Raw genomic sequence first — 21,905 nt, 5'->3', positions numbered from 1 at the left:
TCTCCTCCTCCAGTCTCTCTTATCCTCCTGCTCCTGCAAAAACAAAACAAAACAAAGCGAAGCATCCACCCTTCTCTTGCCCGCTGGGTGAATTGTTTATTGGCATTTACTAATCCTAAAGTGGGTGCAGTCATTGTCTCAGTATCAAGTCAGTCAAAACTTGTAGTCGTCAGTCCATCACAGTCCATTCACATGCATACCTCCACACACATTCATACCAGATTTTGCTGATAATGGAGTCTCCCGCGCAACCTATTCGAGCCTCCATCACCAGCAAGATGACGTCATCATTTTAAAGGAAAACAATTCCTTGTTGTTTTTTGGGCCGGATTGACTCGATGCAATCCTTTTAGACTCAGAACTTCTCAGTGTTCCCTATAAGTGAATTTCTCCCAAGCCAATTACAATCATGGAGAAGCACACTTTGCAACTGTTTTTGTAAGAATATTTCATAGCGCTTTAAATTTCAATCTTTCAGGCCTTGTTTAAAGAGCTGATTGTTAAATCATGAACTCACAAAATATCACCATATCACCACCGGTGGATCACACCTCTCAGATGTTTTTTCTCCAGTGCACTGTAACAAAAACGAAAACAGACGTAACCAACAAAACACTAATAACAATAACATAAACTAGGGCCCGTTGCAGACATATCCAAGCATAAAACTATCCTCTCTCGCTTACGAGAAAGAGCACAAGCCAAAGCTCACTGATAAAATCAAGCTAGCACTAAGCAAAACCAAACAATCAACCAGAAATTCACAGGAACATTTTGCTTCCTGCCGGGACAATATTGCGTGGGAATGAGAACCTCAGGTGCCGTAACACCTTTTGTTCCTCCTTGAATCAAATCTCAATTACAGAAAATGCCGTACTCCGACCTAAACTTACACTATTAATTCATCATCTTCACTCTGTGCCACTGTTCCTCATCAGGGCTGTGTGAAGCACAGCAAAGAATTCAGTCAAGGCCTTGAGCCATAAACAGACATCACGCACAGACATTGTTTTCATAACCAAACCGTTTTAGACCTTATTAACTCTACATAAATGCCTTCTAGGTGACATATAACACATTCTAAGTAATCAATGGTAATCCATGGCTCCTCATAAAAATTATGCATTGGGATGTTTGTGTGCAGCATTTTGCATATCAGCATAAGCAAAGCATTCTTCATTGCATCAGCGTGTGTGTGTGTGTATGTGGATCACTTCTCAGTGAATCAGCATTCCAATGTGTGTGTGTGTGTGTATGTGTGTGTGTATATGTGTGTGTGTGTCATTTCTCACTCACTCAACGAGTGCACGTGTTCATGTGTGTATTTCACTTCATTCTGAATCTGTGTGTTTGGAGACGTGTGTGTGTGTGTGTGTGTGTGTGTGTGTGTGTGTGTGTGTGTGTGTGTGTGTGTGTGTGTGTGTGTGTGTGTGTGTGTGTGTGTTTGTTCATCACTTTCCTGTTCTGGTGTCTTGGGTAAACCACGGCCTGAAGCATGCCCTGGGGTCCTGCCCCCCTCCTTTTCAGTTTGTTTGCGACCATTGCTGCTGCTGCTGCTCAAAGTTCTGTCCGTCCTGGTTCTGACCCCAATTGGGGCAGTCCTTTCTCCAGTGTCGATGTTCACCGCAGGTAAAACCTGCATCTTCTTCTGTGTTTTTTGTCCATTCTGAGGTGCCTTCTGACCTCAGTTACTCCTCCTGTCTCGGTCACGCCCTTTTTGCCGCCCGATCATCCGTGTTGGTCCATCACTGTCCTGCACAGTGTGAATGCAAAGTTATCAAGGTCAGCATTCTTTCGCTCGGCCTTACTTTTCATTCGGGCTTGGCGGGCGTCTCGTCACAGCTGAGCTCTGTCAGCTGACGCAGTCTGGGAATTTTCCCCCGTGTAGTGAAACGGGCCTTAGGTTTAGTGCTCTCCATCTCGGCTGCATGAGATCACATTCCTGCAGGTCTGTTGACATTCTCAGGTCGTTGTTGTGGGTCCAGCTGTTGCAGCATTTGGTCAGTGTCACGTATGGGGGAGAGCAGGAGTCCAGTCAGCCTCGGCTTTCAGGGCCGGCAAAGCAGCCTGTAATTAAATATGTATAGAAAAAACAAAAACAAAACAAAACAAAAACAAACGAACAGGAAAATGATGTTGTGTTGGCTGTGTTATTCAGAGGGGAGACAACGGGGCCAGGCCCTGTGTCAGCCTTCTCTCCCCCTTTTTTTGTTTTTTCTCTCCCGATATAATCAACTCCTAACCCACCAAGTTGACAGGACAACATGCACCTGTTAAAATTCTTAAGATCATGTTTAAAAGCCCAAAAGGAAATTTTCTTTCATTCAGTAATCACTTGTATCAATCAATCAGCAGAAAACATGTCACAATTTGAATCTTTTAACCCCTAAATTTGTCATGTCTTCACTGGTTGGTCAGACCAGTGTCTTTTTCTTTTAAGTTAAATTGTTGTCCTGCAACCCAGAGAGTTTATTTGTCAGTAATGTATTTATCCTTTAACAACAGATGTATGTTAAGTTTCGCTGCTTTAGCCTTGCTGGAAAATCTTCACGTGTTCATGAGTGTAAGCTGTTTCTTCATTGCGTGTATGTGCATTTGTAGGCAGGCAGGTTAATTTTATCTTTTTCTCAAACTAGGCGTTACCTTAAAAGGAGCCTTTCTCTCAGATTTCTCTGCTTGTGTGTTTTTGTTTCACCTTTTTGTTGTGATGCTCCGGACGCCTTCCCAACCTCCACAAGTCCGTTGGCCCCAAAATTCAACCCAATTTCATGTGCTCTTAAAACCTTCATTTCTCCTCTAATTCTCTCCTCGCTGCTGTCTGTTTCACAGCTGCTGATTCGTGCTGGGTGTGGTTCCCATTACTTATAATTTTGCTTCGGCCGCTGTGCTTGTGGGGGCAGTTGGTCCAGGTCCGCAGCTTCCTGTATTAACACACTAAGAGATTTATTTAATTTCATTTTCATCACATGTTAAACAGATAAGCAGGCAACACGCCTACCTTGACAGCGTAAACTGCACGCCAGTCTCCCAACACATTCCTCTCTCTACTCCTCCACAATTCTCCACTGCACACCTCTCACTATCTCTCTCTTTTCTTTTTTTTTTATTACACCACAGAGTAATACACCCAATTATGCCCGTCTATCTCTATGTGGCTCCAAATTCCCTCTTTATTTTAATTTCACACTCGTCAGGGGACAGGCACACAACAATTTCAACCACTGAAACGAGGAATTTAACCTTTTTATTTCTTTACTAATCTAGACTCAACCTTTGTTCGCAAAATGTGTCTTGTTCTAGTCCGGAATAAATGTGAACCCGCGATTACGCTGCGGTCCCAGTGTTATTCCGTAGCTATGCGGGGGCCCTCACCTCCCCAAGTCACCACCTCGGCATCCGGACGCCGCCGGTCCTGGCCGCGCGTCCACGAACAGGAGGGTCGCCACTCCTAGGGCAAAATTATTTCCACAGGTACACTAGGCATCAACCTTTGATCCTAAAATGTGTCTTTGCTCTAGCGTCCTCCTAATCAAACACATCAACCGTCACTGTCACTGTGTTCAGACTTCACACACAGAAACACACTCAGCGCGCACCTCACACACAGCCAGAGCGCGCCTTACACACACAGCGCCTTACACCATCAGTGAGACACACAGAGAGCGTTCCTCATCAGTGGAAGTTTGCACAGAAACCTCTGAGCTCAACTGTTAGACTCTTCTGAAGCACAACAACCATAGACCAAAATACCCCTTTCTCTGCGCTTATGACCGCCACAACGGGGCAAAATCGCATCATAAAAGTGATGCTTGCATCCCCGAAGTTATACCCGACATCATAAACCAGGTTTTGCTCTATGTACTTCTTGGCAAGTAAAATTTTACTTTGTTTTATGACCGCAGCCCTTAAAAAAAAACTCGACTGACGCCACAAACCACCGTCAAACCTCTATTCAATGTACTAAACTAGCACCAACCACTACTGCACTTCACGGCCGCACCACCGGAACACGGCCGTATCATAAACCAAACCTACGGACGTGTTTCGCTCTCGCGTTGCCAGCGTTCAACCGCACCGTGAGCCAGCATCTGCTTTTCCTTAAATCAACTTCTATTTCATGGCCGGCAAGAGCCAGGACGTAACCGACACCATAAACAAACTTCAAACCTCGACTTCAATGTACTGAACTAATGGCCGCGTCTTCAGAAGAAATTCTAATGTATTATTGCTACAGAAGCCAGTATTTAGACAAAATTAAATGTGGAAGGTAAAGTGGCTGCAACTAGTCCAACGTAGTATGTTATTAGTATCTCGGTAGAAGCAGTTTACTGCAACTAGTCCAACGTAGTATGTTATTAGTATCTCGGTAGAAGCAGTTTATTTAACACACTGAAATTCAGCCTCAACTTATGTTGTTAGTATCTTGCGCCAAAAACCAGACACCGACAAATTTACTGTGAAAATACGTGTAACTCAGTGAACAGATTAATTTGGAAAGCCCAATATGCACATTTGGTATTTATAATACAACAGACTGTGCTTACCTTTTTATTTTTGGACCGGTCCTCTGTTCACCTTGCCTCACGATCTCACCAAAGGTCAAATCTGCACCTCCTCAGCACACCAAAGATCCGGGTCACACGGCACCAAGTTGTTGAAATCTCCCAATTCTTTGAATCTTTGGGCTGAAGGAGGGACAATACTCGGTGTATAAATGCTCAATCAACAATCATTTATTTCCATACAATTCAACAGTCAGAGCATTACAACGTCCGGACGGGAGAGATGCTACCAGAGGGTCAGGCACATGTCTCAAAATGGTGACGGGTTGCTCAGCTTTTTATAGTCTCTAGTGGCCCCCAGCTAGTCGTAAAAGCCAAAACATCACATTCTTTCTCTGTTACAGCGCCTAAGTTATGACCTCGGCAGTTGTTTCTCTGCTTTCTGTAAGGTGGGGGTGTGGAATGTGGTCTATCTATCTCCCCTGTCTTTAGACACAGAGTCTCCTGCTTACAACCTTCTCTTCATGATTCAACAATTAAGCATGTCAAGAAAACAGTGTAACACATTCCCAGCAGATCAAGGATACAGAGTGATGCACATTTATCTAATGAACTAATATGTGAATATGTTCTGTTAACTCAAAAGTATAATGAGAACTAAACTACATACAGCTCACACACTCTATATTAAAGGGTATAATGTGATCTACAGCAGTATTCTAATTCAACTACTTTGATTACATATATAAGGTAACATATAATAACAGAATAATCTAACATTATTTTTTCATCGACAGAACTCTTAATTCATGTGTTAATTCTTCCGACTATTCTGGTATTGTAATATCTGATCATTCTCCTCTGCTATTGGATGTTCAGCTTTCTACCCATAAACGTAGCCCTCCACTTTGGAGATTTAACTCTCTCCTTCTGGCGGATAAAGAATTTTGTGAATTTATTTCAAGCTCTATTGAGGAGTTCTTGTCCTTCAATCAGGATGATTCTGTTTCATATTCTCTGCTATGGGAGACTCTTAAATGCTACCTGAGAGGTCAAATTATTTCTTACTCTGTCCGTGCTAATAAAAAGATTAATGCCAGCCTTAAAGAACTTATAGCTGCAATTAGTAACCTTGATCAAAGTTATACACTGAACCCTTCTCCAGAATTACTGAAGCAGCGCCTTGATTTGCAAGCAGAATTTGATCTTATGTCAACCAAAGAGGCTGAGCACTTATTACTACGCAGTCGTGGCTCATATTACGAATATGGTGACAAGGCTAGCCGCTTGTTGGCACATCAGTTACGACGTCAGGCCTCCTCGCGTGTGATACCCAGTATTAAACACTCTTATGACAATATTACTACAGATCCCTTGGAAATTAATTCTACCTTTAAAACATTTTACTCTTTGTTGTACAGGTCCGAATTTCCCACGGATAAAGCTAAAATGAATGCATTTCTTCATAATCTTTCAAACCCTGTTATTGGTACTAATGATGCGGGGCAATTGGACTCCCCATTATCTGTTGAAGAAGTATTAAAAGCTATTACAGCTATGCAGTCTAATAAAGCCCCGGGCCCGGATGGGTTTCCAATTGAATTCTATAAAACATTTGGTAAATTGGCACCATTGCTTTTGTCTGTGTTTAACGAATCCTTGGAAATGGGTTCATTACCACCTACTTTCACACAAGCAACCATAGCGCTCCTTCTCAAAAATGACAAGGACCCAACCTCCTGTGGTTCCTACAGGCCATTATCTCTGCTTAATGCCGATGCAAAGGTATTGGCTAAAGTAATTGCATCTCACCTTGAGGATGTGCTTCCTCGAATTATATCTGAAGAGCAGAATGGCTTTATAAAGGGACGGCAATTGTTTTTTAATACCCGTACACTCTTCAATGTTATTTACGCAAAGCGTCGATCTGAACTTCCTGAACTTGTGATTTCTTTAGATGCTGAAAAGGCTTTCGATAGGGTGGAGTGGGAGTACTTGTTTGCTGTTTTAGAGAAATTTGGTTTTGGCGATAAATTTATTTCCTGGATTCGGCTTCTTTATTCATCCTCTAAAGCCAGTGTTCATACTAATGATGTTTACTCTGATTATTTTGCGCTGGGTCGTGGTTGTCATCAAGGTTGCCCTTTGTCTCCCTTACTCTTTGCCATTGCCATCGAGCCTCTGTCTATTACATTGAGATCTTCTTCTGTATTCAGGGGAATCATCCGTAATGGCATTACACATAAAGTATCATTGTATGCGGATGACTTGTTATTATATATGACTGATCCGGCATGCTCCATCCCTGCTGTTTTAAGTGTTCTGGAGAACTTCAGTTCGTTTTCAGGTTATAAATTAAATTTGGGGAAAAGTGAGTGTTTTCCTGTTAATACGGCAGCACGTCAACTTCAACAGTCTGATCTGCCCTTTCGTCTCAGTCCATCTGGGTTTAAGTACAAGGTCTTGAATAATCACCACCAATTTTGTCTACAAGACCTCACAGTGCCATATCATCCCAACAGAGTGCTTTGCTCTCAGACTGCTGGCTTCCGAGGGGATTTTAAAGTGCAATGGAAGGCAGAGCCATCACTTTTCAGGCCCCTCTCTGTGGAACCAGCTCCCACTTTGTATTCGGGACACAGACACTTGCTCTCATTTTTGAATTAAGCGTAAAACCTTTTTGCCAAAGTCCAATAACTTGAAAGAGGAGCCAAAGACGTCCTCGTCCCAGATTCGTCCCAAGACAGATTCACACCTATTCTCACCTTGTCTGCTGTGACCTGAAGAACTCGCGTGACCATTGCGACTCTCAAGGTGCTAAAAATCACGCAAGAGTTTAAATGCGTGAGAGGCCACACTTGAGTAGCAAAGAAGCTTTGCTGATGAGATTAAATGTGCAGTTGCATGAAAGCACTAGTCTTTTTAGTGATCTACCTTTTGACCAGTTTAGAACCTGACAAGCGAGTAATCACAATGCCCACCTTGTTAATTGTCCTGAAAATCTGTATAAGCCGGACAATGAATCAGTGATGTTGTAGCCTTTCACAGCGATGGTGGTATAGTGGCGAGCATAGCTTCCTTCCAAGCAGTTGACCCGGGTTCGATTCCCGGCTAATGTCAGCCAGCTAGCTTCAACCGCAGCTGTGCTGCACCAATCTCACGGAACTGCAAAACCACAAGCTTTCGCACCAAAGTCATGCAGCTACCGCATTTACAATCCAGCGTGGCCGTTGTTGTGCACATCCTACTTGAAAGATGTGTGGCGTAGGACTTGGAAGACGTATGTCTTTCAAGTATGTAGTTCCACAGCTCAATGTGGTTGTTGTGGCCGAGCTGTCAAGGCGATGGACTAGAAATCCATTGGGGTCTCCCCGCACAGGTTCGAATCCTGTCGACAACGGTCAACTGTTTTGCGGCAGTCCAGACGTTGATTTGAGAAGAAGGCATGGAGATCACCTGAGAAGGTGCCAGGAGAAAGAGCCAGGCCTTTGCTTGTGAAAATAGAGCACGCAGAAGCAATGGACCCAGCTATGTCCTGACAAAATTAGGCACATATTCAGTAAACATGGCATCCTTCAATTGGTCTCTTAGCCACCCCACACGTTCCCCCGTGTAGTCGTCCAGGATCCAGTCTGAGTACCGCCAATGACTCATGCGTCTGACAAATGCTGATTGCTTTGCAAGAGGACTGGGATCGGGATTGGAGGCACAGCGGATTTCACCGGGAATGGGACAACAGCAGAAATAGCTTCAAACATTACTGCATGAAAAGCACAAGGAGTGGACACATTTCATTGTTTGGAACACTGCTTTTCACTACAGCTCTTTGCATGTAAAAACTTTGCTCTTCTCCACAGCTGGCTGACAGACACGCAAAAGCGCAAGCAAGAGTGGCCACAGACCCACTATGCCGGCCTTTGTACACTCTCTCCATCTAATGATAGAGAGGAAGGATACATTCACTACTTCTAGCCTCCACTATTCAAATTCAGTATTTTCACAGTGTCCTAAAAGCTTCCTGAAAAGCCTTTACACTGTTTTCCAAAACGCTGCATCCAGAGCACAGTCAGGGACTGGAAGGACAGAGTAGATTTCCCCCATATGGACTTCTCTCTTCATTGGCTCCCAATTAAATCCCAAATAAAAATCCAAATACTTGCCCTCACACACAAGGTCTTGAATAATCACCACCAATTTTGTCTACAAGATCTCACAGTGCCATATCATCCCAACAGAGTGCTTTGCTCTCAGACTGCTGGCTTCCGAGGGGATTTTAAAGTGCAATGGAAGGCAGAGCCATCACTTTTCAGGCCCCTCTCTGTGGAACCAGCTCCCACTTTGTATTCGGGACACAGACACTTGCTCTCATTTTTGAATTAAGCGTAAAACCTTTTTGCCAAAGTCCAATAACTTGAAAGAGGAGCCAAAGACGTCCTCGTCCCAGATTCGTCCCAAGACAGATTCACACCTATTCTCACCTTGTCTGCTGTGACCTGAAGAACTCGCGTGACCATTGCGACTCTCAAGGTGCTAAAAATCACGCAAGAGTTTAAATGCGTGAGAGGCCACACTTGAGTAGCAAAGAAGCTTTGCTGATGAGATTAAATGTGCAGTTGCATGAAAGCACTAGTCTTTTTAGTGATCTACCTTTTGACCAGTTTAGAACCTGACAAGTGTTAAGGTTCAGAATATTGGGATGGACACCAGAGGAAAAAACCCACAATAACAACACTGGTCCGGTCGGGTTGAGTCAAACGATGATTTAATGATCACACACGTGGGAGATGGACACTGTATGCAGACAGTCTCAGATCTCATCTCAAAAAACACATCACCATAGTTTTATGAAATCAGGGTATTAGAACGCCCCCTCATGCGTAGTGACAGGTGTAATACAATCAATGTTGACAATTTTATTTAACAGAAAGAATAACATTGTCTCCTTCCCGAGGGCAGACGCTACCTGCCCCCCTTCTCCTGGAACCGTCTGTACCCTGCTAAGACACAACATGGCAGCTACAAGGACTCTTTCATTTATTAAGACCATCAGTGTGTATTGCTCTAAATCAAGTATATAATATTAAATGAATATTGCTGGATCAGCTACTTCTACTTAAAACATATTAAAACATGACTAAGCACAAAATCACCAAGAATAACATCTTATAAGTGCTGTGTAAGCGCGTGCGGCCTTCCAAGCTCAAAGCCTTTGCCCTCCATAGATCAGCCAGACTCGCGCTGGCTGTAGCTTTTAACCTTTAATTACCTTGAGCACAACTCTAGAATAAGCAACAAACTGCAATGTGTATGGAATGATCATGGTTACATCTGCAATGGAAAATCATGTTATTATTCTGGCACCTGTAAGAAAAGATCAAACTAAAGTTATCACCATCACTGTAATGCAAAGAATAATGTAAGATCAAAAACTTCAATTTATGCTTAATGCAAAGCTGGTTATATACTTCTAATGAACTAATAATGGCATATTAAAATATTAAATGATAATGAGAAAAACATCCCCTCCTTATTCTACAATTCCCTCTGTTGACCTCTGGAGAATCCAGAGGTCACAAACAGTTGTGTCCCTCCTTGGCCTACACATTCAGTTCCACATGCATCCTTGGCATCATGGACATTGGAGTAATGACTCCAGGGTCCACTGCCCTCACAGACATACTTTTAAACATTCTTCTGGCACAAGGGATGAGACAACAACAAATAACTATAATACCCACCACAACAGACAAAGAAAACATGACCGAAGCGATGACCCCCTTCCACCGTCCGAACACTCAGGTCAGCCAGCCTTCCAACGGACTATCAACACCGGAGTGATCATGCATAGTTTCAGAAAGGCTCTTTAGGCCCTCCAGAGCCTTGGTTACCGACACATTTGGAGCAGTCTTGTTTGGAATAAAATTACAACAGTGATCGGCCAATATAGGACAAACGCCCCCTTTTTGTCCGCTAACGACATATCAAGGGCCATTCTATTCTGCACTCCCATTAACGAGGTCGGACCCACCTGCTCCGCCAACCCCTCCATGCCGTCTCTGGTGAGGTTAGAGAGCCTCAGTACATTATAGTGAACCTAATTAATCCTATCTACATTCTTGTGTTCTTAACCCTTTTAGATCAACCCCCGCTATTTCCACCCCCAGAACCAAATACATAGATTGTTTGCGATGCCAATTCCCCAATGATAAGGTTAACGCGTTTCCAGAGGGGCTGAAATCCCTCTGTAGTTAAGCCCGTTTTCTGATCCTAGTTCTAACGGTTCCCAATTTTTGCCCAGTGTAACCCCTTACCTGGTCCCAATTACGGCACCAGCTGTCATAAGGACGATTTCCCCTCTCGCAGTGCGTACTCACTGAATAATCCCAACAGACCCACACATTGTATCCCCTCCAGGCACTGCCGACGTCCCTGCAATTAACAACATCACACAGATCAAACGTAAAGGAAGTTGTGGCGCCAATAACATAATCTAATTCTAAACCACCATATGTGCTGAGACACTCATCCTTTTTACCAGAGACCTCGCGCTTCACTCTTGCCCGCAGCTTTAAATCACTATAGATCACGCGTGATGTAATTGGTGTATCAAACAACGCCGGACTGGCATGGCCTCCGTGCTCAGACTGGTTTCCCGGGTCGGTCTGCAACAAACAAATCAAAAAAACAAATAGCCATGATTAGCAACATAGTTAACATCAAACTCATAATAATTTTGAACATTGTGATGGCTTTTGAAACTCTTCTTTCATCACCAGTGTCTAATTGTTGTGATGGCATGGTGGTATGTGAATGTTATGGTGTAGTAAAAAGTTCAAAGCCCTTTATCAGAGCCTCTCTCTTGTTTTAGGTGTTCAGTGTGGTACCGCTCCTTTTCGTTGGCGCGGCGATCTCCTCCTTGGCTGCTCTTCTTTCTTCGACCTTCCGGGTAGACCACCGGTCGGCCCGTTACACAGGTGTGAGGGATTATTCTGCCGCTCAATTTCACCTGCGTCGGGTTGAGATTGATCCTTCCCCACCAAGCCCTCGTGCGCGGCTGCGCACTGCGTCCAGTGATACCAGGTGTCGCCTTTCCCCTTCAGTTGGACCGCTGTCGCCGTCCGAGCCGATACCTCATATGGACCAGTCCAGCGGGGCTCCTTCCACTTTCGTTTGATGACTCTCAGCCACACTGTTTTCGCGTCCGGGACCTCTCCTTCTCCTGTGGGCCCTTTACAAGCCGCCTGTTTCGTGAAACTGGACACTAGCGCCTTTAGCTCGTTCCAGTAGTCTGCGTGGGACCGGTTCCCCTTTTCGTCCCGTTCAACCGAGGCCACCGTCCAAGGTGCCGGAAACTGTCTCCCGGTTTGCAGCTCGTATGGTGTAAAACCTGTGGATTGATTAACAGAACATCTTATGGTCATCAACGCAACCGGCTGGGCTGCGACCCAATTTAGCCCTGTTTGCGCGCAGATTTTTGCCAATTTGTTTTTCAAATTTAGGTTCATTCTTTCTACTTTCCCCTGAGACTGAGGATGATAGACCGTTCCAAATTTATGCTGGACGCCCAACATTTTTTCTACTTTTTCCAAATCTTAATTTTTAAAATGGGTTCCATTATCTGATCTAATTCTTTTCGGGAACCCATGACGGGGAATGTAATGATTGATTAAACACTTAACGACAGTCTTAGCATCCTCCTTTTTTGTAGCCCAGGCCTCTGGCCAGCCGGTCAGAGCGTCAACACACTAACAAATATCTTACACCGCCCGGCCCGGAATCAATCATATCAGTGAAATCAATAACAATCTCCTCTCCCGGCCTCTCAGGGGGCCGAAACTTACCCACTTCCGGTTTTACTGCTGGCTTAGGATTGTGTGCCCCACAGATTAAGCACATCCTGGCCTTCTCCCTTATCATTCCTCGCAGCTCAGGATGCCACCAATGACACAAATTTCTTTCCATCTGGGCTCTCCCCACGTGGGCAAGTCCGTGGGCTTCATCCACCTTCTGTTCTGCCATTTTGGCTGTCAGCACGGGGCGCCCGTCTGGCCCCCTCCACAAATGTCCATCCTGCCAGGCTCCTTTGTTTTTCCACACCCCCTTTTCCTCTGGGGATGCCTCCTCCTGGGCCCGTTTAACTTCCTCAATCAGGTCAACAGGTATCTCTTCTTCTGGGGTTACCTGTATCATTTGTCTCCGTCCTTTGTAGCCTGCGGCCTCCTTTGCGGCTTCGTCTGCTCTCTAGTTTCCTTTTTCCACCATGCTGGTTCCTTGGGAGTGAGCTTTGCATTTTATAATGCTCACCTCCTCTGGGTCAGCCAAGGCCTTTTCCAGTTCCTCCATTTCATGTTTGTGGGAAATAGGTGCATTGGTTGCTGTTCTGAATCCTGCTCTTTTCCACTGAGGCAGCTCCACATGCGCTGCTCCAAACGCATATGCCGAATCGGTGTAGATGTTCACTCTCCTGTTCTTGGCTAGTCTCAAAGCTCGAGCTAAGGCTATCACTTCAGCTCTCTGGGCCGACTGCTTTCCCTCAATCCTTCCTGACTCTCTGACCTGATAATCTCCTTCTACTCTGCAAACCACCGCATACCCTGCTTTCAGTCCTCCTTCGTCTCGGTGGCAACATCCATCGGTGAACCAGTCCTCAGCTCCCGGTATGGGTTCGGCCTTCAGGTCCTCTCTAATCTTTTCCTCGATCTGTGCTCTTTTGGCGCAGTCATGTGGTTCCCCTACACCCATTAAATCTGCCATGTTAATTCCTTCATGTGTGAATGTCAAATTTGGGGCCTCTAAGACTTTGCTCAGTCTCTGTTGTGCCCGTGGTGACATACAAAATGCTTGTGAATTCACGTATGCCACTATGCTATGTGTAGTGAGTATTTTTAGTGGGTGTTCTCTCACTACATGTGCTGTTTTTTGGATAATTCTAGCGACCCCTGCTGCATGTTGTGTGCATGTAGGATGCTTTGCTTCTGTTGGATGTAGTTTTACACTAACATACATGAGCACATCTCTACCCCCCCCTTTTTTCTGAAACAACACTCCATTTACAATTGAGTTTGTTTCAGAAACATCCAAATAGAATGGCTCATCATAATTGGGTGTGGCTAAATCTGTGCCTGCATAATCCTGTTTTACCCTAATAAATGCGGCTTCAGCTTCAGGCGTCCAAGGCAGCTCAGAAAAGTTCATGAACTTTACTTATTTAAAGGTATGACTTAAAATCAGTTGTGTTATCAGTATAAAATATTTAAGATTTAATTAAATTGTTTTCAATTGACTTACAGCAGCTTACTCTGATCTAGGAACGCTCTTTTATGCTCCTCAAAAACTGAAGTTACTCAGTCTTAAATGCTTTTTACATTACATAAATCAACTGTGATTAACAAATAACCTTCTAGTGATTCCCACTTGGTTTAAAACATTCAAAAGCCTTCTAGGGACCTATTCTGATCATAACCTATGTGTTTGTAAGCTTGTTTGCATTTAACCCTCTGCACTCAAGGCATTTACTACACTTTATCAATCCGGACAGTCACGCCGAATGAAGCTTCTGACCTTCAAAGGCCGAGTGCCAACTCATTATAAGCACATTTGCAAGGTGTGTCTGAAAATTATTTAAACCACTCTTTTTAAATCAAAAACTATTTACATTGTTATAACATCAAAACCAGCAGCATATTTATAAACTTTCAGCAATAAAAAGCCTTCTGCTTCTAAGGCTCACACACACTCTGGGCAGGAAGTGAAAAGCTCCGTTCTCCTCCCAGCCACACGCTCATTTGCATGTTCACACCGTCTAAAAATAGCTCGCAGCGCTGCAGCTGCGCTCTCATCACACACAGGGTCACACAAAGCTCAGATAGAATTCTATTCACAAAAGACGTCTTATATTTACAATCACTGACAGGCCTGACAGATTCAGCACCTAACAAATTTCGACAAATTTAAAATAACGGGTCTCACCGAAGAAAGTTTCACTTTTTTGTAATCAATTAACCAGTATCTGTTTCCTCCAGAACAGCCTATGGCCTGATTTCTAAAATCCCTAACTCAATTTAACTGTGTCCAAACAAGCACATGACACCGTTTTAAACGATGAGGAGACTCGGTAACTCCTAGCTTATTTCGGGATGCCCTGTACCCCACAGTTAAACCAAACTGAACTAGCCCTGTTCGCCGACAGGTCAAGACCGCGCGTCCACGGCCAGGAGGGAGCGTAACCTCCGGGCTATGTGCTTCTTAGCATCTTCCAGTGCCGTCCTATAACAATTTTCACCTAACCGATTTTGACAAATTTTAACATATCAATTAAACAGTATCTGTTACCTCCAGAACAGTTTCTGACCTAATTTGTAAAACTATTAACCAGTCTCTGTTTCCTCCAGAACAGTTTCTGTCCTAATCTCCCTACCAAACTACCTGAGCCTTCAGCTCAATATCCAGGGACTCAAACCCAACATTATATCTGTTACCTCCAGAACAGTTTCTTATTTCTTCAACTTCATTAAACACTCTTAAACAACTTTAACTGCATAACACACGGTGATTCTCATCAAAATCAAAACAGACACCCACCAGCAACGTCAGTGAGTAGGCTTTTAATTTAATGCAGCCCAATTTGGCACAATTTGGGAATCAACTCAACAGGCAGTGCCTTACCTTTTAGATGCACCCGGGAAGCTCACTCACATCAGATCCCTGGTCCGTGCCTGTCCGCTCGACAACCTCAGACCGTCCACACCTCACACTTCCACCCCAATACCACAGGACGAGCCCCCAAAATGTTAAGGTTCAGAATATTGGGATGGACACCAGAGGAAAAAACCCACAATAACAACACTGGTCCGGTCGGGTTGAGTCAAACGATGATTTAATGATCACACACGTGGGAGATGGACACTGTATGCAGACAGTCTCAGATCTCATCTCAAAAAACACATCACCATAGTTTTATGAAATCAGGGTATTGGAACGCCCCCTCATGCGTAGTGACAGGTGTAATACAATCAATGTTGACAATTTTATTTAACAGAAAGAATAACATTGTCTCCTTCCCGAGGGCAGACGCTACCTGCCCCCCTTCTCCTGGAACCGTCTGTACCCTGCTAAGACACAACATGGCAGCTACAAGGACTCTTTCATTTATTAAGACCATCAGTGTGTATTGCTCTAAATCAAGTATATAATATTAAATGAATATTGCTGGATCAGCTACTTCTACTTAAAACATATTAAAACATGACTAAGCACAAAATCACCAAGAATAACATCTTATAAGTGCTGTGTAAGCGCGTGCGGCCTTCCAAGCTCAAAGCCTTTGCCCTCCATAGATCAGCCAGACTCGCGCTGGCTGTAGCTTTTAACCTTTAATTACCTTGAGCACAACTCTAGAATAAGCAACAAACTGCAATGTGTATGGAATGATCATGGTTACATCTGCAATGGAAAATCATGTTATTATTCTGGTACCTGTAAGAAAAGATCAAACTAAAGTTATCACCATCACTGTAATGCAAAGAATAATGTAAGATCAAAAACTTCAATTTATGCTTAATGCAAAGCTGGTTATATACTTCTAATGAACTAATAATGGCATATTAAAATATTAAATGATAATGAGAAAAACATCCCCTCCTTATTCTACACAAGCGAGTAATCACAATGCCCACCTTGTTAATTGTCCTGAAAATCTGTATAAGCCGGACAATGAATCAGTGATTTTGCATTCTTTCACAGCGATGGTGGTATAGTGGCGAGCATAGCTGCCTTCCAAGCAGTTGACCCGGGTTCGATTCCCGGCCATCGCAGTTGCCACTCGCAGTGCTGTTCAAGCATGTGGGCTGCGTATTGTTTTACACTAAAAACGTTCTCCTCTCTTTCTGCAAATGCTTACAATGTCAGGCCAGGTGCATTCTTCATCGGCCTCGCTGCTACCGTTTACTGTGGAAAGACACTGTTCAAACACGCTTTGAGTTCTCATCACTTCATACCTATACCTTCTTACATGAAACTGGGATTGGACACGCTACTTCTTCATAAAGACACCCAGTCCCACTTTAAATATTGTGCTCAATGTTTGGAATGAAGATAACATTTTACTAACCATGTACTGATCAGCTCTTTGCGGTGGCAAAATCATCAGCTGTGTGTGTTACTGTTCATGCAAACAAGCAAGCTAATGTCAGCCAGTTAGCTTCAACCGCAGCTGTGCTGCACCAATCTCACGGAACTGCAAAACCACAAGCTTTCGCACCAAAGTCATGCAGCTACCGCATTTACAATCCAGCGTGGCCGTTGTTGTGCACATCCTACTTGAAAGACGTGTGGCGTAGGACTTGGAAGACGTATGTCTTTCAAGTATGTAGTTCCATAGCCCACTGTGGTTGTTGTGGCCGAGCGGTCAAGGCGATGGACTAGAAATCCATTGGGGTCTCCCCGCACAGGTTCGAATCCTGTCGACAACGGTCTGCTATTTTGCGGCAGTCCAGACGTTGATTTGAGAAGAAGGCATGGAGATCACCTGAGAAGGTGCCAGGAGAAAGAGCCAGGCCTTTGCTTGTGAAAATAGAGCACGCAGAAGCAATGGACCCAGCTATGTCCTGACAAAATTAGGCACATATTCAGTAAACATGGCATCCTTCAATTGCTCTCTTAGCCACCCCACACGTGCCCCCGTGTAGTCGTCCAGGATCCAGTCTGAGTACCGCCAATGACTCATGCGTCTGACAAATGCTGATTGCTTTGCGAGAGGACTGGGATCGGGATTGGAGGCACAGCGGATTTCACCGGGAATGGGACAACAGCAGAAATAGCTTCAAACATTACTGCATGAAAAGCACAAGGAGTGGACACATTTCATTGTTTGGAACACTGCTTTTCACTACAGCTCTTTGCATGTAAAAACTTTGCTCTTCTCCACAGCTGGCTGACAGACACGCAAAAGCGCAAGCAAGAGTGGCCACAGACCCACTATGCCGGCCTTTGTACACTCTCTCCATCTAATGATAGAGAGGAAGGATACATTCACTACTTCTAGCCTCCACTATTCAAATTCAGTATTTTCACAGTGTCCTAAAAGCTTCCTGAAAAGCCTTTACACTGTTTTACAAAACGCTGCATCCAGAGCACAGTCAGGGACTGGAAGGACAGAGTAGATTTCCCCCATATGGACTTCTCTCTTCATTGGCTCCCAATTAAATCCCAAATAAAAATCCAAATACTTGCCCTCACACACAAGGTCTTGAATAATCACCACCAATTTTGTCTACAAGATCTCACAGTGCCATATCATCCCAACAGAGTGCTTTGCTCTCAGACTGCTGGCTTCCGAGGGGATATAAAAGTGCAATGGAAGGCAGAGCCATCACTTTTCAGGCCCCTCTCTATGGAACCAGCTCCCACTTTGTATTCGGGACACAGACACTTGCTCTCATTTTTGAATTAAGCGTAAAACCTTTTTGCCAAAGTCCAATAACTTGAAAGAGGAGCCAAAGACGTCCTCGTCCCAGATTCGTCCCAAGACAGATTCACACCTATTCTCACCTTGTCTGCTGTGACCTGAAGAACTCGCGTGACCATTGCGACTCTCAAGGTGCTAAAAATCACGCAAGAGTTTAAATGCGTGAGAGGCCACACTTGAGTAGCAAAGAAGCTTTGCTGATGAGATTAAATGTGCAGTTGCATGAAAGCACTAGTCTTTTTAGTGATCTACCTTTTGACCAGTTTAGAACCTGACAAGCGAGTAATCACAATGCCCACCTTGTTAATTGTCCTGAAAATCTGTATAAGCCGGACAATGAATCAGTGATTTTGCGTTCTTTCACAGCGATGGTGGTATAGTGGCGAGCATAGCTTCCTTCCAAGCAGTTGACCCGGGTTCGATTCCCGGCCATCGCAGTTGCCACTCGCAGTGCTGTTCAAGCATGTGGGCTGCGTATTGTTTTACACTAAAAACGTTCTCCTCTCTTTCTGCAAATGCTTACAATGTCAGGCCAGGTGCATTCTTCATCGGCCTCGCTGCTACCGTTTACTGTGGAAAGACACTGTTCACACAGGCTTTGAGTTCTCATCACTTCATACCTATACCTTCTTACATGAAACTGGGATTGGACACGCTACTTCTTCATAAAGACACCCAGTCCCACTTTAAATATTGTGCTGAATGTTTGGAATGAAGATAACATTTTACTAACCATGTACTGATCAGCTCTTTGCGGTGGCAAAATCATCAGCTGTGTGTGTTACTGTTCATGCAAACAAGCAAGCTAATGTCAGCCAGTTAGCTTCAACCGCAGCTGTGCTGCACCAATCTCACGGAACTGCAAAACCACAAGCTTTCGCACCAAAGTCATGCAGCTACCGCATTTACAATCCAGCGTGGCCGTTGTTGTGCACATCCTACTTGAAAGATGTGTGGCGTAGGACTTGGAAGACGTATGTCTTTCAAGTATGTAGTTCCACAGCCTAATGTGGTTGTTGTGGCCGAGCGGTCAAGGCGATGGACTAGAAATCCATTGGGGTCTCCCCGCACAGGTTCGAATCCTGTCGACAACGGTCAGCTCTTTTGCGGCAGTCCAGACGTTGATTTGAGAAGAAGGCATGGAGATCACCTGAGAAGGTGCCAGGAGAAAGAGCCAGGCCTTTGCTTGTGAAAATAGAGCACGCAGAAGCAATGGACCCAGCTATGTCCTGACAAAATTAGGCACATATTCAGTAAACATGGCATCCTTCAATTGGTCTCTTAGCCACCCCACACGTGCCCCCGTGTAGTCGTCCAGGATCCAGTCTGAGTACCGCCAATGACTCATGCGTCTGACAAATGCTGATTGCTTTGCGAGAGGACTGGGATCGGGATTGGAGGCACAGCGGATTTCACCGGGAATGGGACAACAGCAGAAATAGCTTCAAACATTACTGCATGAAAAGCACAAGGAGTGGACACATTTCATTGTTTGGAACACTGCTTTTCACTACAGCTCTTTGCATGTAAAAACTTTGCTCTTCTCCACAGCTGGCTGACGGACACGCAAAAGCGCAAGCAAGAGTGGCCACAGACCCACTATGCCGGCCTTTGTACACTCTCTCCATCTAATGATAGAGAGGAAGGATACATTCACTACTTCTAGCCTCCACTATTCAAATTCAGTATTTTCACAGTGTCCTAAAAGCTTCCTGAAAAGCCTTTACACTGTTTTACAAAACGCTGCATCCAGAGCACAGTCAGGGACTGGAAGGACAGAGTAGATTTCCCCCATATGGACTTCTCTCTTCATTGGCTCCCAATTAAATCCCAAATAAAAATCCAAATACTTGCCCTCACACACAAGGTCTTGAATAATCACCACCAATTTTGTCTACAAGATCTCACAGTGCCATATCATCCCAACAGAGTGCTTTGCTCTCAGACTGCTGGCTTCCGAGGGGATATAAAAGTGCAATGGAAGGCAGAGCCATCACTTTTCAGGCCCCTCTCTATGGAACCAGCTCCCACTTTGTATTCGGGACACAGACACTTGCTCTCATTTTTGAATTAAGCGTAAAACCTTTTTGCCAAAGTCCAATAACTTGAAAGAGGAGCCAAAGACGTCCTCGTCCCAGATTCGTCCCAAGACAGATTCACACCTATTCTCACCTTGTCTGCTGTGACCTGAAGAACTCGCGTGACCATTGCGACTCTCAAGGTGCTAAAAATCACGCAAGAGTTTAAATGCGTGAGAGGCCACACTTGAGTAGCAAAGAAGCTTTGCTGATGAGATTAAATGTGCAGTTGCATGAAAGCACTAGTCTTTTTAGTGATCTACCTTTTGACCAGTTTAGAACCTGACAAGCGAGTAATCACAATGCCCACCTTGTTAATTGTCCTGAAAATCTGTATAAGCCGGACAATGAATCAGTGATTTTGCGTTCTTTCACAGCGATGGTGGTATAGTGGCGAGCATAGCTTCCTTCCAAGCAGTTGACCCGGGTTCGATTCCCGGCCATCGCAGTTGCCACTCGCAGTGCTGTTCAAGCATGTGGGCTGCGTATTGTTTTACACTAAAAACGTTCTCCGCTCTTTCTGCAAATGCTTACAATGTCAGGCCAGGTGCATTCTTCATCGGCCTCGCTGCTACCGTTTACTGTGGAAAGACACTGTTCACACAGGCTTTGAGTTCTCATCACTTCATACCTATACCTTCTTACATGAAACTGGGATTGGACACGCTACTTCTTCATAAAGACACCCAGTCCCACTTTAAATATTGTGCTCAATGTTTGGAATGAAGATAACATTTTACTAACCATGTACTGATCAGCTCTTTGCGGTGGCAAAATCATCAGCTGTGTGTGTTACTGTTCATGCAAACAAGCAAGCTAATGTCAGCCAGTTAGCTTCAACCGCAGCTGTGCTGCACCAATCTCACGGAACTGCAAAACCACAAGCTTTCGCACCAAAGTCATGCAGCTACCGCATTTACAATCCAGCGTGGCCGTTGTTGTGCACATCCTACTTGAAAGATGTGTGGCGTAGGACTTGGAAGACGTATGTCTTTCAAGTATGTAGTTCCACAGCCCAATGTGGTTGTTGTGGCCGAGCGGTCAAGGCGATGGACTAGAAATCCATTGGGGTCTCCCCGCACAGGTTCGAATCCTGTCGACAACGGTCAGCTATTTTGCGGCAGTCCAGTCGTTGATTTGAGAAGAAGGCATGGAGATCACCTGAGAAGGTGCCAGGAGAAAGAGCCAGGCCTTTGCTTGTGAAAATAGAGCACGCAGAAGCAATGGACCCAGCTATGTCCTGACAAAATTAGGCACATATTCAGTAAACATGGCATCCTTCAATTGGTCTCTTAGCCACCCCACACGTGCCCCCGTGTAGTCGTCCAGGATCCAGTCTGAGTACCGCCAATGACTCATGCGTCTGACAAATGCTGATTGCTTTGCGAGAGGACTGGGATCGGGATTGGAGGCACAGCGGATTTCACCGGGAATGGGACAACAGCAGAAATAGCTTCAAACATTACTGCATGAAAAGCACAAGGAGTGGACACATTTCATTGTTTGGAACACTGCTTTTCACTACAGCTCTTTGCATGTAAAAACTTTGCTCTTCTCCACAGCTGGCTGACGGACACGCAAAAGCGCAAGCAAGAGTGGCCACAGACCCACTATGCCGGCCTTTGTACACTCTCTCCATCTAATGATAGAGAGGAAGGATACATTCACTACTTCTAGCCTCCACTATTCAAATTCAGTATTTTCACAGTGTCCTAAAAGCTTCCTGAAAAGCCTTTACACTGTTTTACAAAACGCTGCATCCAGAGCACAGTCAGGGACTGGAAGGACAGAGTAGATTTCCCCCATATGGACTTCTCTCTTCATTGGCTCCCAATTAAATCCCAAATAAAAATCCAAATA

General features: G+C 44.5%; 1 protein-coding gene, 1 long non-coding RNA gene and 7 other non-coding genes across 9 annotated transcripts; 7 read left to right on the top strand and 2 right to left on the bottom strand.

Moving 5' to 3' along the window:
- Positions 1-1,318: 1,318 nt before the first annotated feature.
- Positions 1,319-5,274, bottom strand: LOC146661989 (uncharacterized). Its single transcript, XR_014913286.1, has 2 exons — positions 4,545-5,274; positions 1,319-2,067 (listed from the first exon to the last, which is right to left on the bottom strand). It is a non-coding gene; the product is annotated as an uncharacterized LOC146661989 (long non-coding RNA).
- Positions 5,275-7,820: 2,546 nt separating this feature from the next.
- On the top strand, positions 7,821-7,902 carry trnas-aga (transfer RNA serine (anticodon AGA)). The gene has a single exon. It is a non-coding gene; the product is annotated as a tRNA-Ser (tRNA).
- A 3,109-nt stretch (positions 7,903-11,011) lies between these two features.
- LOC146661987 (uncharacterized) lies at positions 11,012-12,662 on the bottom strand. The gene is made up of 2 exons (XM_085417760.1): positions 12,344-12,662; positions 11,012-11,889 (listed from the first exon to the last, which is right to left on the bottom strand). Exons 1-2 carry the CDS (start codon positions 12,519-12,521, stop codon positions 11,375-11,377), a joined length of 693 nt encoding a protein of 230 aa, XP_085273886.1. The 5' UTR covers positions 12,522-12,662; the 3' UTR covers positions 11,012-11,374.
- A 3,581-nt stretch (positions 12,663-16,243) lies between these two features.
- Positions 16,244-16,315, top strand: trnag-ucc (transfer RNA glycine (anticodon UCC)). Its single transcript has one exon. It is a non-coding gene; the product is annotated as a tRNA-Gly (tRNA).
- Positions 16,316-16,890: 575 nt separating this feature from the next.
- On the top strand, positions 16,891-16,972 carry trnas-aga (transfer RNA serine (anticodon AGA)). The gene has a single exon. It is a non-coding gene; the product is annotated as a tRNA-Ser (tRNA).
- Positions 16,973-18,332: 1,360 nt separating this feature from the next.
- Positions 18,333-18,404, top strand: trnag-ucc (transfer RNA glycine (anticodon UCC)). The gene has a single exon. It is a non-coding gene; the product is annotated as a tRNA-Gly (tRNA).
- Positions 18,405-18,979: 575 nt separating this feature from the next.
- On the top strand, positions 18,980-19,061 carry trnas-aga (transfer RNA serine (anticodon AGA)). The gene has a single exon. It is a non-coding gene; the product is annotated as a tRNA-Ser (tRNA).
- Positions 19,062-20,421: 1,360 nt separating this feature from the next.
- trnag-ucc (transfer RNA glycine (anticodon UCC)) lies at positions 20,422-20,493 on the top strand. The gene has a single exon. It is a non-coding gene; the product is annotated as a tRNA-Gly (tRNA).
- Positions 20,494-21,068: 575 nt separating this feature from the next.
- On the top strand, positions 21,069-21,150 carry trnas-aga (transfer RNA serine (anticodon AGA)). The gene has a single exon. It is a non-coding gene; the product is annotated as a tRNA-Ser (tRNA).
- Positions 21,151-21,905: the final 755 nt, after the last annotated feature.

This window comes from Rhamphochromis longiceps, linkage group LG9 (genome assembly GCF_057381845.1).
Source record: "Rhamphochromis longiceps isolate RC_006_pf linkage group LG9, R_longiceps_female_GT1.1, whole genome shotgun sequence".
Classification (NCBI taxonomy): domain Eukaryota; kingdom Metazoa; phylum Chordata; class Actinopteri; order Cichliformes; family Cichlidae; genus Rhamphochromis; species Rhamphochromis longiceps.
The sequence above is the reverse complement of the archived record's forward strand: the minus strand, read 5'-3'. Positions and strand labels throughout refer to the sequence as shown.